The sequence below is a fragment of the Micromys minutus genome (genome assembly GCF_963924665.1).
Source record: "Micromys minutus genome assembly, chromosome: 10".
NCBI classification, from domain to species: domain Eukaryota; kingdom Metazoa; phylum Chordata; class Mammalia; order Rodentia; family Muridae; genus Micromys; species Micromys minutus.
Window position 1 is genome coordinate 43,915,838 of NC_137979.1, and position 16,729 is coordinate 43,932,566.

The 16,729-nt window shown below is 53.3% G+C and overlaps 1 protein-coding gene across 5 annotated transcripts; it reads left to right on the top strand.

Moving 5' to 3' along the window:
- Nucleotides 1–1,190: 1,190 nt before the first annotated feature.
- On the top strand, nucleotides 1,191–16,510 carry OSBPL7 (oxysterol binding protein like 7). Of its 5 annotated transcripts, none has more exons than XM_080924370.1 (23): nucleotides 1,191–1,318; nucleotides 2,557–2,708; nucleotides 2,810–2,935; nucleotides 3,082–3,135; nucleotides 3,975–4,088; nucleotides 4,422–4,517; nucleotides 4,634–4,751; nucleotides 5,355–5,458; nucleotides 5,651–5,743; nucleotides 5,826–5,958; nucleotides 6,050–6,144; nucleotides 6,325–6,420; nucleotides 7,442–7,579; nucleotides 8,041–8,134; nucleotides 8,978–9,225; nucleotides 9,359–9,496; nucleotides 13,348–13,411; nucleotides 13,530–13,608; nucleotides 14,632–14,776; nucleotides 14,887–15,031; nucleotides 15,115–15,241; nucleotides 15,352–15,474; nucleotides 15,614–16,510. In XM_080924370.1, the coding sequence occupies exons 2-23, from the start codon at nucleotides 2,634–2,636 to the stop codon at nucleotides 15,720–15,722; spliced, it is 2,514 nt and encodes an 837-aa protein (XP_080780496.1). In that variant the 5' UTR covers nucleotides 1,191–1,318; nucleotides 2,557–2,633; the 3' UTR covers nucleotides 15,723–16,510. The 5 variants fall into 5 exon arrangements, 4 of the variants coding, with proteins under 4 accessions (XP_080780496.1, XP_080780498.1, XP_080780497.1 ...); XM_080924372.1 differs by having other exon boundaries at nucleotides 8,993–9,225; XM_080924371.1 differs by having other exon boundaries at nucleotides 5,364–5,458.
- The last annotated feature ends 219 nt before the right edge of the window (nucleotides 16,511–16,729 follow it).

A 16,729-nucleotide genomic window follows, 5' to 3' on the forward strand; every position in this document is an offset into this window, starting at 1 on the left:
TGATCGGATCAGGGTTGAATGTGGAGTGACTCCTTAGCATTCCTTCCCAGACTTGGAGCAGTGCCACAGCGTCCTTAGTCCTGGACAGTTGAAGATCTGCAGCCGCTATCCTTGCCTGGGCCAGGACCAACTTCCCACAGTCTCCACCTCTGCAGATACCCAGTGATAATCATTTAAAAGGCCTTTGAGGCTCTGGATGTCAGAGTAGCTCCTCCTGGTGCCACTTCATGGCTCTGCCTCCAGAGGCCTGCCTGGTTCTGCTCATGGCACCCCTTCTGGGAGTCTAGATCCATGCTGAGGTTTTAAAGGAAGCCCAGACAACTGATATTGCTGTGGTGTGTAAGACTCTGAAGTCTGAAAAGGTGGAGCAGACAATTGGCACACATCATCTCTGAGACCACAGAAGAGCCTTCCATCATATTTAGATCCCAATGGTGCTGCTGCTTCTCAGGCACCAAACCTGTTAGTTCGTGCTCATTCATTTGGATGAATTGTATGTCTCTGTCAAGAGGCAATTCTTAATTCTTTCAGCAATGGAACATAGTGGGATAAAGGTGTTTGAGGGTCAGGGAGGGACCCACAAATTGGCTTCCTTTTATAACTGCCATCCGCGACTGCATAGCCGTTTCTACCCCAGAGACTTGCTGCTCTCATACCTCTGACAGCCATGGGCTGACCTGGTAGGTAGGGCATTGCTCTCAAAGAGGAGCCTCTGTGGGGTTCAGCTGTCCCTCTTGCCTGCTGACTGTGCTCCTGGCACAGATTGTCATGTCCCAGAGTATGTGGGGGTGGGGTGGGAGGGTGTCTCTGTCCCTTCTTAGTCAACCTGATAGCTTTGCTGGTCTAAAATGTGCAGTCTGTCTATTTCAGGTGTAAATTGAGAGGCGGGATGAATAAGGAAATGGCCTTGAATATTCACTGGGGTCAAGGCCATGTTAGTCTGAATAAATAAATCCTTTACCTCTGATGGCTTGAAGCCAGCAGTTGTCCAGTTCTCTGAAGCATGTGGAACTATGCCCAGTGGGGACTGTGCCCCTCATTTCTAAGTCATTTGGTACCACTCCGTCCTTAGTCCTCCCGAGAGCAGGGGGGCAGAGCTGAGCGGCAGCCCGAAGCTTGGCGGGAGGAGGCAACGGGGGAGGGGCAGGTGGGGAGATCCGGCTGGAGGGGAGGCCCCGTCGTCGTCTTCCTTCCTGGTTCCTGCAGCAGCAGCTGGTAGTGCTCAGCTCTGTGAAGAGGTAGCCGGTGACTCGGAGACAGTATCTTGGAGGCACATCAGCGGACGGACCAAGAAGCACAGGCGTTCATGGAGCCTGGGGTAAGGGGGCCCTGCTGACACCACCTGACAGTCCTGGGAAGGCTTCCTCTCCTCTGGAGTTGGTGGGTCTACTCCTCTGGTAAAGGCTATGAGAATGGAGGTGGTTTGGGGGGGCACTCACCTGGCTCACCCGACCTACTGGTAGACACCTTCCACCTCTGCTGGGGGCCAGCAACAAACAGCCGGGGTTCTAGCGGCCAGGACAAGGGCATAGAAATAACCCAGCACCGGAAGAGTTTGGAAACTTTAAATGGCCGAATGCAGGAGTTTCCCTTTGGGCCAGCCTCTCGTAGCCTGGGCCCTTATGCTGTGACCTCCTGGCCACACTTACACCGCCACTTCCCTGCCCCTTCTGGGCCTCAACTCCTCAGGTGCTTGTTAGCTGCATGAAGCTCTGAGCTGTTTCCCCAGACACAGGACACAGGGCAGTTACACCTCTCCAGTCCCTTCCCCCTTCACACACACACACACACACACACACACACACACACACACTCATGTATTATTGATCTCCTAGCGGAGTCAGGATGGCCAGAGCCGGTGCCAAGGGCGCCTGTGGGCATTACTAAGGGGCCTGGATGGACCGTGACCTGTTCTTGGCCACCTCTTCCCCCACCCACAGTGTCTCAGCCGGCCAATGTTCTGGGTGGGAGGTGCTTCTCAGGAGCACAGAGGACTAACATTATAGCAAGGGGCTGGTGAGGCTTTGCAGGGAAGAGAGTTCAAGGTTGGGTATCCTTGGGCATGTCTAGTAAAAGGAGGAGTGAGAAAATAGGCCTGCCTCGGGCCTCAGTTTCCCCATGCAGAAAATGGGAGAATGAGAACTGGCAGCTATAGGGGGCCAATTAGTAGAAATTTGAGGGTGGTTTGCAGAACAGTTGTGGCAGAGGGGTGGCAAAGCCACAGATGTGGGTAGAGATTCTGGAGAAGGAAGCAGCTGAGCTGAAGAGCTCTTGCCCATAGTCTGAGTCCCTCCATCTTTTCTTGGACCCTCTTTCTTCATTCCCCAGCCTCAAAAACAGTGTTTCCTGGATTCCTGGGGTGTATATCCAAGGCGGAGGCACACACTGGGTGCAGTGGTCACAGTGGGGGTTGGGCTGGATTGCTGCCCAGGCCCAGGGTGATCCTGGGGGTGTGAGGATGGCCTGCAAGTGGAGGATGTGTATCTCAGTGTGGGAGGGACCAGAGGTGGGACATGTGGCAGTATGGTGGTACTCATGGGTCTCTCTTGTTTCAAGGGTTCCCTAAGGACAAGGTGACATTGCCCCCATCCCACCCTGCTCTGCTGTTCTCATCAGGGAGTAGCTTCTTCCTCATGGACTTCCAGGAAAGGGACACTCCCTCCCTGGCTGAGAGTACTCAGTCTTCAAAGCCCAGCAGTACTCAGCAGGTCTGAGTAGAAGAGTGGCAGAGGGAGGGCCGAGCATGGGTCCCGGGGATGTGCTGAGGTAGTGGGTTCACCAACTCTGCTCTCCATTACCCTGACTTCAGGCTTCTGAGCTGTGGGAGGTGGTGGAGGAGCCTCGGGGCAGGCTGAGCGTAGAAGACATCATGCCTGAGAGACAGGAAGGACACCTGCTCAAGAAGAGGAAGTGGCCTCTTAAGGGCTGGCACAAGGTAGGGCGGCAGGACAGGCGCTACGTGTGGGAGGCTCCTGGACAGCCCTAGTATTCCTGTGTGAAAAGGAGAAGAAAAATGTGTGTGTGTTTGCTCTCTCCCCACCCACTGTGCTCCCGGCTGCCTGGCCCTGTCATCCGGAACAGAGGTACTTTGTGCTCGAGGACGGGATCCTTCGCTATGCCACGACTCGACAAGATGTGAGTCAGGTTCCGGGCTTGGGGTGTGGGGAAGCCTGCCCCGGGATGTTCTGAGCAGGTGAGGGGAGTTTTGAGTTAGCCAGAGCAGGGTATGAATCTCACTCAGTTCCACCTTTCAGCAAGTTACAGTTGGCGTTCTGCATCCTTAGGTTCCACATATGCAGATTCAACAACACACACGCTTTCAAAATACATCTGTACTAAACACATATAGGTTTTTTTCTTGTCATGATTCCCTAAACACTAGAACTGTCAATCTCATAGCATGCCCATTGCTTGCCATTGGTGATTAGAAATCGTCTAGAAATGCTTAAGGACACACAGAGACTATATATAAATATATATGTACAGGTTATGTGCAGAAACTTTACTTTTTACTATTAGAGATGAGCAGGTTTGCATTTTGGTTTCCTCTCTGGCTCCTAGAACCCAAAACACCAGGAGACAACTGCTTCCTGGAACTCAGCCTCCTTCCTGCTGACAAGGGGTGGGGGCACTCTCAGCCACCTGTGGCGCTATCTGAATGATGCCCATTGCCAACTAAGTGCCCAAGAAATGGAAGTTTTGTCACCCCAGACCTTGTCCTCCTCTTGTGCTGGGAACAAAAAAACAAGGCTGGACTCTCAGGTTCCTCCCAGGGGTGGCAGTATTTTTATGACCTCTCAGACCTGGGACGAAGTTGGATATAGCATAATGTTCTGTACATATGAGGTGACGAACAGGTCCCTTTCTATGTCTTGAGGTGCTTGACCCTTGAGTCTAGAGTGGCCTCAAGGAGATGGTGACTCTGCTCCAGAGGCCCTCAAGCCATTCCTCTGTCCCCCAACCCTCCACTCCAGATCACCAAGGGGAAGGTCCATGGCTCCATTGATGTCCGTCTCTCCGTCATGTCCATCAACAAAAAGGCCCAGCGCATCGACCTCGACACAGAAGACAACATTTACCATCTGAAGGTGACATTTCTGAGAACAGGGGGCTGTGGGCACTAACCTGGCAGAGGTAGCCAAGACAGAAGCATAGAAACCAAGGGGTCTTCTTAGAATTTGATAAGAAAGAAGTTTTTGCTGTGTGAAACAGCCAGGAGCCGGCCCACTCTGATGGCTGGCTGTTAACAGATACAGAAGTAAGATCTCTAATGCTTGGAATGTCATACCCTGTCTGCGATAAGGTTTTGTGCAAACTGGGTGCTCTAGGGAAATTGCCTGCTTGCCTGGTGATCAGAGACCTGATACTTTGCTTCTGGAAAGCAACCCCTCCCTTCTTATCTCTCTCCACCACTTCCTCAGATCAAATCTCAGGACCTGTTCCATAGCTGGGTGGCTCAGCTTCGAGCCCACCGCTTGGCCCAGCGCTTGGACGTGCCCGGTGCCACTCATCGGAAGGTAAGACGGGCCCGGGAGTGAGACCCGGTAATAGGAAGATCCTGTGGAGGCTGTCGGGAACTGAGATCTAGAGGGCTAGACATCATCTTTCCTGACTCTTGACTTACTCCCCACAGGCTCCTGGTACCCAGACGCTAACAGCAGGTAGTGCCTCAGCCTTACCTGGGGTTGGACCTCGAGAGAAAGTTTCATCCTGGCTGAGGGACAGTGATGGGCTAGACCGATGTTCTCATGGTGAGGGTGCCTGGCCCAGGGCCTCTGTAGGTGCCCTTGTTCTCAGATCTGGGCAGTATCAACAAGAAGGGAGAATGTTACCTCCACCACTCCCTCAGAGGGGTGCCTCTGCCTCCGAGATGATCAAGTCTTCTTTGTCAAATCCTCTTGGCCCAAGGAGCTCCAGCTTAGAGAAGATAGCAGGCTTGTGCCCTAGGCGCACAGCAGCCACAGGGACTTCTGCTTGATGCCAACTCAGTAACATTTTGGAATAGCAACAGGGAAAGACTATGCCCTAGAAATGTATTCCTGCAGTAAGAGACCAAGAGAATGACCCAGAGAGGGTAGTGTGTATAAACAAGGAGGTATAGTAAGGACACGTGGCCTGTGCACAGGCAGAAGAGGTGAGGGGAGGGTCTTCAGACAGGGTGGGGGATAGACCACTGGCCTCCCAGAAAGTCAGAAGCAGCTACACCAGAAGTGCTTGCGCTCCTGAGACAGACAAAGAACAGTATTGACCTCTGCCTGGCTGCCTGTGATGTTTTTGGATGGAAAGAAACTGAGAGGGGCTGGGAACCCTAGTACCTCTGGGAGAGCAATGTCCTCTCCTTCCTTCTCCTCAAGCGCTCTCAGAATGCCAGGGTAAGCTGCAGGAACTACACAGACTCCTTCAGAGCCTGGAATCCCTACACAGAATCCCATCGGCTCCTGTGATCCCCACACACCAGGTAAGGGACAGGGACCACTCAGAGTCCCTAATCCCCATCTGCTTCACACCTGCCCAGCACTCTCCAGACTCTTTCTCTGTTCCATTTGCCCGGGTTACTGCCAGCAGACTGCACCCTTATGCCCAGGCAATCTGTGCCCTCCTCCATGGCCTCTCCCAACTCTGTGACTGAAATTACTCTTCAATTTGCCAGGCCTCAGGAACGACTGAGAGACCCAAGAAGGGGAAACGGACCAGCCGCATGTGGTGCACACAGGGCTTTGCCAAGGATGACACCATTGGACGGGTGAGATGGGGTGCGAGCCTCAAGTTGCAGGGACACAGTGCTCTGGAGGAGGCGTCCCTTCACCCTTTGTGTTCGCTGTCAGGTTGGTCGTCTCCATGGCTCTGTTCCCAACCTGTCTCGTTACCTGGAGTCTCGGGACACTTCTGGCCCCCGTGGCCTGCCACCCCCCGACTATGCCCATCTGCAGCGTAGTTTCTGGGCTCTGGCCCAGAAGGGTGAGTACAGGCTAGGTGGTGGCTAGGAGCGGGATCAAGAGGTCTGTCGGGAGAGGAGATGGAGTCTGACTGTCTGGCCTGCCTCCCGCAGTGCACAACTCCCTCAGCAGCGTCCTGGCTGCCCTCACCACAGAACGGGACCGACTAAGAGACCTGCACCAGGGCTCAGAGCTGTCAAGAATGGCGGTGAGCCTCAGGAACATGGTAGCTGACCAGAGGGAGGGGCCTGAGACTGAGGATGGCAGATCACTCTGGGAAAACTGTGCCAGGGCTCGGGGGTTGACAGAGGCTGTCCCTGAGTTGGTGTAGGTGGTGGATGGGGAGGATTTTCACTTCCCACACCCAGTCCCTCACCCTCTGCCTCAGGTTTCTGAGGCCCCGGATGGTCAGAGACGCCTCCACTCACTCTCCATCTCCTCAGACACCACGGCAGACTCCTTCAGTTCCCTGAACCCGGAGGAGGTGAGGACCCGGGATGGACAATGTTATCCTCCCAGTGCTTTGCCTCCCGGTGATGGCCAGGGGCAGGAGCCTGGGTTTAGGTGGGAGAGGATCCAGTTTCCCTTCCTCTCATATAACACCACAGTTCTCTTGACTGATTTTGGAGATGGCTTGTGCATTATATTTTGGTTTGGTGTGGTTGTAGTACTGAGGCCTGAACCCAGGGCATTGTCCATGCTAGGCAAGAAGTCTACCTCTGAGCCACATGTCCGGCTTCTGAGGACTTCTGTCTGCTTTTACTTTAGAGCCATGAGACACTGGTTCTTACCTTTATCAGGCCTGTCCAGTCTTTGACATTACAATTCACACCCAAGAACAGCATAATCCATCCCTGTAGTCCTACCACTTGGGAGGCAGAGGAAGGTGGATCTCTGAATTTGAGGCCAACCTGGTCTACAGAGTGAGTACTAGGACAGTCAGGGCTACACAGCGAGACCCTGTCTTGAATAAGCAAGCAAACAAAAATGTATAATCAAGTTAGTGACAACAAAATGTCGCAAACCATTTTTATCACGTTTTAAGTAAGTTTATGATTTTGCATCAGGCTGCCTTCATTTGTGCCCAGCTCACGGGCCACAGCCTGGACATATATGCATCCCAAAACTCAAACGTAAAGAATCTAATCGATGGGCTCATGGTCCCTCAGCGGTAGCCAGGCTGGATTAGAGTCTGATTGTGGTCATTGCATGCCAGCTTTGTATTCTGAGCCTCAGTCTTTTAATCTGCAAGATGGAGACACAGCTGCACCTGTCCATGGGGTATGGGTCCAGACGGAGTGGACCAGCAAGGGAGAGGGGTGGAGCCAGGCGCTGTTGGTACTCAGCACCTCTTCTAAGTCTAAGTTTTCCCCTCTCCCTTAAGCTCTCTCCTCCCCTCTGCTTCTTCTGCTTAGCAGGACTTGAGTCTGATGGGGGTGGGGGTGAACAGTTTCTCTCCAGGAACTGTCGGCCCCTGAGGTCTCACCTCCATCTGGTTCCCACAGCAAGAAGCTTTGTACATGAAAGGCCGAGAACTGACCCCCCAGCTGTCCCAGAGCAGTGTGCTGTCCCTCGCTGACTCCCACACCGAGTTCTTTGACGCCTGTGAGGTGCTCCTCTCTGCCAGTTCTTCCGAGAATGAGGTGAGGGAGGAGGGAGCTGGCAGCAGGAGAAAAGGGATTCGGGCAGGATGGGGGCGGGGCCTGGAGATTCCTGTGTTCTTTCACACCACCTTAGCAGTCATCTCTGAGAGTAACCAGCTCTCTCAGATCTGTGTGACTCCAGAAAACTCTTCTCCTTGTTGGACATGCCTTTCCTGCCTGCTCTCTGAAGTCATCCTTCCCGTGACCCCATTTCAACTTTCATGCTCCTTTGACCCAGACTCTGGGTCTCAGCACCATCACCTTCTCTTTCCTCTGTGTCTCGCCAAGTTCCTAAGATCTCTTCGGCAAGTCGGTACCAGCTGTGACAGGATGATACCTTAGGGCTGAAAGTCCTCCCCTCCCTGTCCTCTCTGTCCACCAAAGAGCTAGCTCATACATTCTTACCAGGTCCTGGGCATTGCCAGTTCGTCTACCCCTACCTACCAAATTTTCCCACCCAGGGTTCTGAGGAGGAAGAGTCATGTGCTAGTGAGATCACCACCAGCCTGTCTGAGGAGGTGCTGGACATCAGGGGAACTGACCGCTACCAAAAAGGTACCCACTGGGGTGAGGGCCGTGAGTCAAGGGAACCTGGGTCTATGTGTGGAGCAGCTATTTGCTTATGGCCTAGGTCATGAGGAGGCAGACCTTTTTGTCTGGTGGGCTATTGGCTTTGGGTACTGATTCTAGAATTAACCTTGGAACCATAAGTTGGGAAATATTTGGGGAGGGGGGTCACTTTCTGGGGTGGACCAGGCTTGGGAATGGGGCTGGTCTTCATTCATTTCATTAGGTGTAGAAGAGTATGGCAGGGAGACACATGGTTCCACTTAAGCACATTAACAGAGCAGTTTGGGCTTGACATTTTACTAAAAAAAAAAAAAAATGGCTGAGGACAGAGCGTGTAGTGTGGTTTGTAAAGTGTTGCCTCCTATGTACAAAGCCCTGGGTTCAGCCCCCAGCACTGCATAAACTGGAAGTAGAGGCCCGGGCCTATAATTCCAGCACTCCAGAGGTGGAGGCAGATCAAGGTTATTCTCAGCTCCACAGTGACCTGGAACTCAAGGGGACCCTGTCCCTTCAGAATCCTGGGAGGATAGTGCATAATCTGGACCCTAGCATCTGTTTTGTTCATCAGGGGACAGAGGCAAGGATGAGACTCAGGCCCAGCTTCTGTGCACTGTGTACAGCAGTGGAACTGTCCTGTCTGGGTGGTTCTTAGCCCCGCCGCCCACGCAAATCCCCAGGATATCACAAGCAGTCAGATGTCCCAGTCACCTCCCATAGCGGGCGACGCTGGGATGCCTCAGGAGGTTAGGAGGCAGCCCCGTGCAGTGGTCCTGGCACGTCCGGAACACCAGTATCCAGAGGGAGACTAAAGTGTCTGCATTGGTCCAGGGGCATGTGTTCCAGGGATTGCTGTGGGGCCCCCTCGACGCCGCTGCCTGCCAGCTGCCAGTGGGCCTGGGACAGACGTGAGCCTGTGGAACATCCTCCGCAACAACATCGGCAAAGACCTGTCCAAGGTGTCGATGCCTGTGCAGCTCAACGAGCCGCTCAACACACTGCAGAGGCTCTGTGAGGAGCTGGAGTATAGCAGCCTCCTGGACCAGGCCAGCCGCGTGGCTGACCCCTGCGAGCGCATGGTACCCACTCGGGGCCACCTTTTCCTCCTCGGGTTGTGTCTGTTATCCCAGTGCCCCCCTCTGGGTGGGTCCCTGATGCGGGAGCACTACATCAAAACCCCAGACTGTGGCACTCGGCTTGGCCCTCCCACAGGTGTACATCGCGGCCTTTGCTGTCTCCGCCTACTCCTCCACCTACCACCGAGCAGGATGCAAGCCCTTCAACCCTGTCCTGGGAGAGACCTACGAGTGTGAGCGGCCCGACCGGGGTTTCCGTTTTATCAGCGAGCAGGTGTGGGCCCCGAAGTGGGAGGACTGTTTCAGGGCTGGGCCAGGAAAGGTTCGGTCTGTGGGGACCAGAAGGTGAGCCAGTGGAACCAGTGCGTGGAGAAGAGGAAGGTCCCGAGCCAGGGACATGCTAATGGGGGAGAGTTCTGCTCTTCTTGTGGGAGGCTGAGTGAAACAGATCTCATGAGGTACTAAAAGCCACACCCCAAGGTGCGCCGTGGGGGAGGGGCAGCACCGGTTAGCTAGGTCTTGAAGGGCGGATTGGAGAAAGCCTGGGTAAGGAGCTGAAAGAATGGTTTGTTTCATATGTGTGTAGAACAAGGTGGATCAGCAAAGTTAGAGACGGGGCTGAAGGCAGGGCAGGCTAAACCCAGTGCTTTGTAGGTGAAGGTGAGGTGCATTTTGGGATTTTATTTGCTTCTAAATCTGAAGGCAGTGAGGGGGCGATGGGGGGGGCTCTCAATGGCGGTCTCTAAAGAACACACAGGCAGTGAGTGGTGTGCGTATGCAACAGTTGGCAGAGGCTCCTGTCAGGCCATTAAAGTCATCTGCCTAGGAGCCGAGGACATCCTGCACTTAGCCCGTGGCGCACTGAACTCAGGAGCTCTCGTGGGCATCACCACAGAACTCAGCAGCCAGGTAGACGGAGGGGCCTGGGAGGTGGCTGACCCGTGCCAGGGCGCGCACCCGTAGAGCGGTGGAGGGCTCAGCTCAGAGGAACTGCTAATCTTGTGTGGGCAGCAGACTGGAACAAGTGTGGAGGGGCCTCTTACAGTACTGGGAAATGAGGTAGGTGAGCTGAGGGAGAAAGCGGGACAGTCTGAAGAGACTGTGCATGGGTGCAGGTGCCACCTAGCAGGAGAGAAGGCAGAAGGCAAGAAAGCAGCTGCACCATGTTGCCTACTGGGCGGAACTTCCTCAGAGAAATGTCCTGTTGACTTTGAGGCCTGCAGACCCGGGGCTGGGAAAGAGGTGACAAATCAGGACCCCCTGGAGAGGTGTCACCAGGAGGGGCAGGGGCCCATGGGACCAAGGACTATCTTCTCGAGTGAAGGACAGAAAAAGACAGAGCAGAGACGAAGTTATAGAGAGGGTAGCAGGTGTATCCAGCTTGCAGCCCACTGGCTGAGTAAATCCATGGACAACCATGATGGCAGCCCAACACATTTGTAGGTGACATCATATTGCTACATCAAAAGGTGGGACGAGGATGGGTGTAGTGGCACATGCCTTTAATCCCATTACTCGCATTACTCGGGAGGTAAAGGCTGGAAGGTCTCTGTGAGTTTGAGGCCCGTGGTCCACACAGTGAGTTCTAGGATAGTCAGGACTATAGGGAGAGAGACCCTGCCTCAACTCTCCCCCTCAAAAAAGGTTAGACAGCCCTGACAAGAGTGAAAGGGTTTTTAGGACTTATTTATTTTATGTACATGAGTACACTGTAGCTATCTTCAGTCACACCACAAGAGGGCGTCAGATCCCATTACAGATGGTCGTGAGCCACCATGTGGTTGCTGGGAATTGAACTCAGGACCACTGGAAGAGCAGTCAGTGAGTGCTCTTTACCACTGAGCCATCTCTCCAGCCCTAAGTAAAATCTTAAAAAAAAAAAAAAAAGACCTGGAAAAGCTGCCAGTGCTTTTTACCGGGTGCAATCTCTCGAGCAGCACCCTCATTTAAAAATTTAAAGTGTGTGTGTGTGTATGTGTGTGAGAGAGAGAGAGAGAGAGAGGGAGGGAGGGAGGGAGGGAGGGAGGGAGAGAGGGAGGGAGGGAGGGAGGGCTACTAGCGTCCTGCCAGAGATTGATGACCACAGATGCCACAGAGACATACATCTCTAGAAAGGGAAGGCTCACAGTGCTCCCATCCGTCAGTATAAAGCCTTACTCATATGGTCCACTGTGCCAATAGTTTTGTTCCTTTTATTACTGAATATCCCTTTCATGGCACATGGCAATTTGCTTATTTTCTCTTTGATTGACTTTTGGATTGTTTCCTGTTTGGGCGATTCTGAATAAAAGAGCTGTGAGTGCTTATGTGGGAAAGTAAAGGGTAGGCTTGCTGCTTAGGATGGGAGAAACAGGCAATCCTTTTGTTCAGAGAGAAGAGGCCACGCAGAGGGAAGGAGTGAAGGGAAAAGGTGTGGGAGAGCGGAGGAGAGGGGATGCCTAGGGAGGGGAGCCAGAGGAGAGGAGCAGGAGCAGGGATGAGGCCGGAGTGGAAGAAGTTACCTTTTCCTGTTCTCCCTCTCACTGCAGTAGCAAAGAGCGTTAGAGATGGCTGGGTTTAAGGCCTTAGAAGATGGCTGAGTGCCCAGGGCCTAGACACACAGCTATATGGAACTGGATCTTCCCCCTATAGATTCTGTGTGTCCAGATAAGGTTGAAGCCAGGGACAGATACACAGAGTGGCTATCCGGCCAAGTGTTTTTCTTTCTTTATTATTTGTTTTTAAATTATATCTGTCTCAGTGTTTTGCCTAGTGTATGCCTATTTGCCATGTTCATGCAGTACCCATGGAGGCCATAAGAGGGTGTCAGAGCTCCCAGGACTTGGAGTTACAGGCTGTTCTGAGCCTCCCTGTGAGTGCTGGGAGCCAAAACTAGGTTCTCCAAAAGGGCAGCCAGTGCTCTTAACTACCGAGACACTCCATCCCCCAAGATTCATTCATTGTTTTTCTTTATGATGTATGTGTCTGTGAGTGTATGACTAAGTCCAGACAAGATTGCCGAATCCCTTGGAACTAGAGTGACAGCCCAGCTGTGAGTTATCTATGTGGGAACTGAGTTCAGGTCCTCAGCAATTGCAGCTGGTGCTTTTAACCGCTGAACCATGTCTTTAGCCCTTGTCTAAGAGAAAGTTGTTTATGTATGTGTGTGTATGTGAGCATATGTTCCACACGCAGCACACATATGGAGGTCAGAGAGCAACATGTGAAGACTGTCCTCTCCTTCCACCATGTAGGTTCTAGAGATCAAACTCGGGTTATCAGTGTTGATGACCAGCACAGTTTTTGTTGTTTTGTTTTTTTTTTAAAGATTTATTTATGTATATGAGCACACTGTAGCTGTTTTCAGATGCACCAGAAGAGGGCATCAGATCCCATTACAGATGGTTGTGAGCCACCATGTGGTTGCTGGGAATTGAACTAACGTCTTCTGGAAGAGCAGTCAGTGCTCTGAGCCCCCCAGTGACAGGCATGTTTATCTACCAAGTCATGAACTAGAATTTCTGGCGAGTGAGGGGAACGAGGGGCCAAGGATCTGGCGCCAGGTAGGAGGGTAGCCATGCTGGGTAGAAGGAAGAGAAACCACCATGCTGTCTGCAGGCAGTAAGAAAGCAGAAGAGTAAGGAGAAAGTCTTGGTGGCAGCCAGAGACGAGGAAAGACAGGGAAACAGGGAGGTGAGGCTGTAGGAATGTCCACTTCGAAGGTCGCAGATCTGAAGCCGTTTCCAGGTGAGGATAAGGACGAAAATTTCCAGAGCCAGCAGTGGTCAGATGGGGAGGAGGCAGATGGAGAAGGAAGCAGGTCCTCAGGGAGGGCCAGGTTTCAGGGCATAGGCTGGAGGCCATGTTTGGTACATTGTAAGAGCCCAGAGCAGAGCTGGTTAAGGGCTCTCTCTACAGGGCTGGCCAAGGTTAGCCAGCAAGACAGACAGCGAGAGGAACTCAGGCCCCCACGGGAAGAGAGAAGATAGACTTGGATGTTGACTGGAGTTAGCTGGAACAAAAGGCTCGCAATCCACTGGTTCTTGTGAAACTAAGTTGGAGTGAATTTAGGGTGGGAGGGAGTCATGTTAGGAGAAGACCCCAAGCTCCTCAAGGAAAGTGTTAAGGACTTCTTTGTTCATCAAGGTCTCCCATCATCCCCCGATCTCCGCGTGTCATGCAGAATCTGAGAACTTCATCTTCTGGCAAGGTGAGAGGTGTGGATGACCATGAAGGTCGGGGATAGCTGGGTGTGGGTGGCTGGAACATTCTGGATCGCTCTGGCCTTATCTCTGCTGCTCCCTGTCCCTCCCCCAACTGAACTCCAGACATGAAATGGAAGAACAAGTTCTGGGGCAAATCCTTGGAGATCGTGCCTGTGGGGACAGTCAACGTCAGCCTGCCCAGGTGAGTACTGTAGATCCCAATGGCCGGGCCCGCCCATGAACCTTCTTTTGGCTGCCCATGGGGTGAGTGCTGCGGTGGGTAGAGGGGTCTAGATTGGCCCTAAGCTTCAGGAGGTTATAGCAGGCGCCTTTGTACATGTTACACCTGCGTTTGCTACAGTTACTATAAAAAAAGGTGAGATGTCTAAGAACAGAGGGGGTGGTCTTAATGAGGTCATCTGACTAAGTGTGTTGCACAACTTTTTTATCATGACTCACATTAAGAAATGCACTTGAGACTTCAAACCAGCATGCGTGTGAGGCACATCATACACACACACACACACACACACACAGAGAGAGAGAGAGAGAGAGAGAGAGAGAGATGAGAGAGAGAGAGAGAGAGAGAGATCTAAATTAACCTTGGGACTAATGGATCACAAACCAAGTTCGAAACCCCTCATAAACGGTGCACACCTTTAATCCCAAGCACTCTGGAGACAGAGGCAGGCAGATCTCTGAGTTCAAGGCCAGCCTGGTTTCAGCCAGAGTGAGTTCCAGGACAGGCAAGGCTACACAAAGAAACCCTGTCTTGAAAAAGAAAAGTAAAGAAAAGAAACAGAAAGCCCTCATCTAAGTCTATCCTACAGAGGGGCAGCTGAAGCTAAAGAGGAAAGGGGCCTTTTCCTAAGAGTTGCAGGGCCAGGTGTGCCCTGTCTTTAATCCCAGCATTTGGAAGGCAAGTGGATATCTGTGGGTTCAAGGCAGCCTGGGTTACGCAGTGAGACTCTGCCTCAAGAACATCCAGAACCAGAGAGTGGTTGTGACTCTCGTATTCTTATTTCCATGACTCCGGCACTCAGGGACTTTCCAGTGGATGCAGGAATGGTCACTGGTGGTCTGTGATGGCAACTCTGCTGTATAAACGATGGTCAGAGCCCACAGGGCCGGCGCTAGGACCCTGAGACGCCAGAATGTTGGGAACGCTTCCTTCAAAGCATTTGGCTGGGCTGGCTGACTGCCAACCGGTGTCTGTCTCTCTCAGGTTTGGGGACCACTTTGAGTGGAACAAGGTGACATCCTGTATTCACAACATCCTGAGTGGTCAGCGCTGGATCGAGCATTACGGAGAAGTGCTTATCCGAAACACACAAGATAGCTCCTGCCACTGCAAAATCACCTTTTGCAAGGTAGGCAGGCTGCCCTGACCCCACCCCTCCGCCATGAGAGAGGCCTGTGATCCAGACACCCCGCGGAAGTGGGGAGAGCTCCTCACTCGGGCCCGCCTTCTCCACCCTAGGCCAAGTACTGGAGTTCTAACATCCATGAGGTACAAGGAGCGGTGCTTAGCAGGAGTGGCCGCGTCCTCCACCGCCTCTTCGGGAAGTGGCATGAGGGACTGTACCGAGGGCCCCCACCGGGTGGGCAGTGCATTTGGAAACCCAGTAAGTAAGGTGTCCAGGGAGGGCCGGGAAGGATGAGGATGGCTCTACCATAGATCACCGTGCCAGCTCCTTGCTTCCCCCAGACTCGATGCCTCCGGACCATGAGCGAAACTTCGGGTTCACTCAGTTTGCCCTGGAGCTGAATGAACTAACCGCAGAGCTGAAACAGACACTGCCTTCCACTGACACACGGCTACGACCTGACCAGAGGTCAGTGCCTGGCTGGCCTCCTCAAGGAACTCCTTAAAATGGGGAAGGGGCAGAGACTTCTGGGGACCCCCGAGACTAGCCTGTGCATTGACCGAGACCTGGATCATCAGGTACCTGGAGGAGGGGAACATACAGGCTGCTGAAGCCCAGAAGAGAAGGATAGAGCAGCTGCAGCGAGACCGGAGAAGGGTGATGGAGGAAAACAACATAGTCCACCAGGCGCGCTTCTTCAGGTGCTCCGGGTCCCTCTGCAGCCTGACTCCTCATTGCTCCCTTGTGCTTTGAGTAGGGTGATTGTGGGAGGCAGTACCAGGGACCCAACCTGCACTGGACTATCCCCTACCCACACCTAATGATGCTTTTTTTCCCCAGGCGACAGACAGACAGCAGCGGCAAGGAGTGGTGGGTGACCAACCATACATACTGGAGGCTGCGTGCTGAGCCGGGCTATGGGAACCTGGATGGGGCTGTGCTCTGGTAACCCTGGCCTTGGGGCAGGAGACTCTAGGTCCTCACTCCTGCCCCACCTCCTGCTATGGACACTTGGGTGAGGTCAGGCTCCGTCTCGCTGCCCCTGAGTGTAAAGGGATAGCCTAGGCTCCAGCCCTTTCTCCCTCTGCTGGCCAGAGGGGCTGTATCTCAGCACACTCCCATTCCACCGCCGGGGTGGAAGCGGAATCGTGCTTTCCCTGTCTTGTTATCCCGAATCTGGCATGTCAGACCCTTCTTGTTCAGCCATCCTCCTCATCTGGGAGTGTTTGGGAGAGATGCCAGGTTCCCCAAATCTGCTCCCCATTTCAGTGCCTTCCTTGGACACAGAGGGCCCTTGATGCCACCCAGACTGTCCCTGCCCAGGGCGTTGGCTGTGCTGCAAGGTTGGAGTGAGTGAAGGAGAAGAGATGCCCCTTTTCCCATCTGTCCTCTCTTCAGCATCTCCCCTGTGCCCCTGCATCCCCTTCTCCCAAACTGCAAAGCACCTGCAGCTTCCGGCTCCTCCTTTCCTGCTCCACCAGTGGTCCCTTCAGGCTTAGCTTAGCAGAGGTCCCAAGAAGTGGGGAGCAGTCTGCGGTGCCTGGCCTCAGATTCACCCAGGAGGGAGTGAGCCAGTGTGTGTGTGTGTGTGTGTGTGTGTGTATGTCCTGCTTGCCGGCGAGCAGGATTCCTAATGTAGCCAGGACACCTCCGCTGCTGCTGGTGTCTGTCACAGTTGCTGCTCATTTTCCCAGTTTGCCTGAGTCAGGTGAATTGCTATTACATTCCAAGCTCCAATAAAGACTGTCCTAGACTTTGGCCTGCGACCACTCATTGAAAAATACAGGATCTCAAGCTCTGGGGAAAGTTCATAGCCACTGCTGAATGTTGACTCATGCGCTCCAAAAGACCCACCTTCAAAGGAGGAGGGATGTAGCTCAGGGTTAGAGTGACTGTCTGGCACGCAGAAAGTCAATCCTGGGTTCAGTCCTGGTGCTGACCAAGGACTGGGGAAAA

What these genes read in the sequence shown, in the direction of transcription:
- OSBPL7 (XM_080924370.1), top strand. Translation starts at nt 2,634, where the DNA reads ATGGACTTCCAGGAAAGGGACACTCCCTCCCTGGCTGAGAGTACTCAG. An exon ending in ACAACATTTACCATCTGAAG is followed by an intron (nt 4,089 to 4,421) that starts GTGACATTTCTG and finishes CCACTTCCTCAG; the next exon opens with ATCAAATCTCAGGACCTGTT. An exon ending in GAACTTCATCTTCTGGCAAG is followed by an intron (nt 13,412 to 13,529) that starts GTGAGAGGTGTG and finishes ACTGAACTCCAG; the next exon opens with ACATGAAATGGAAGAACAAG.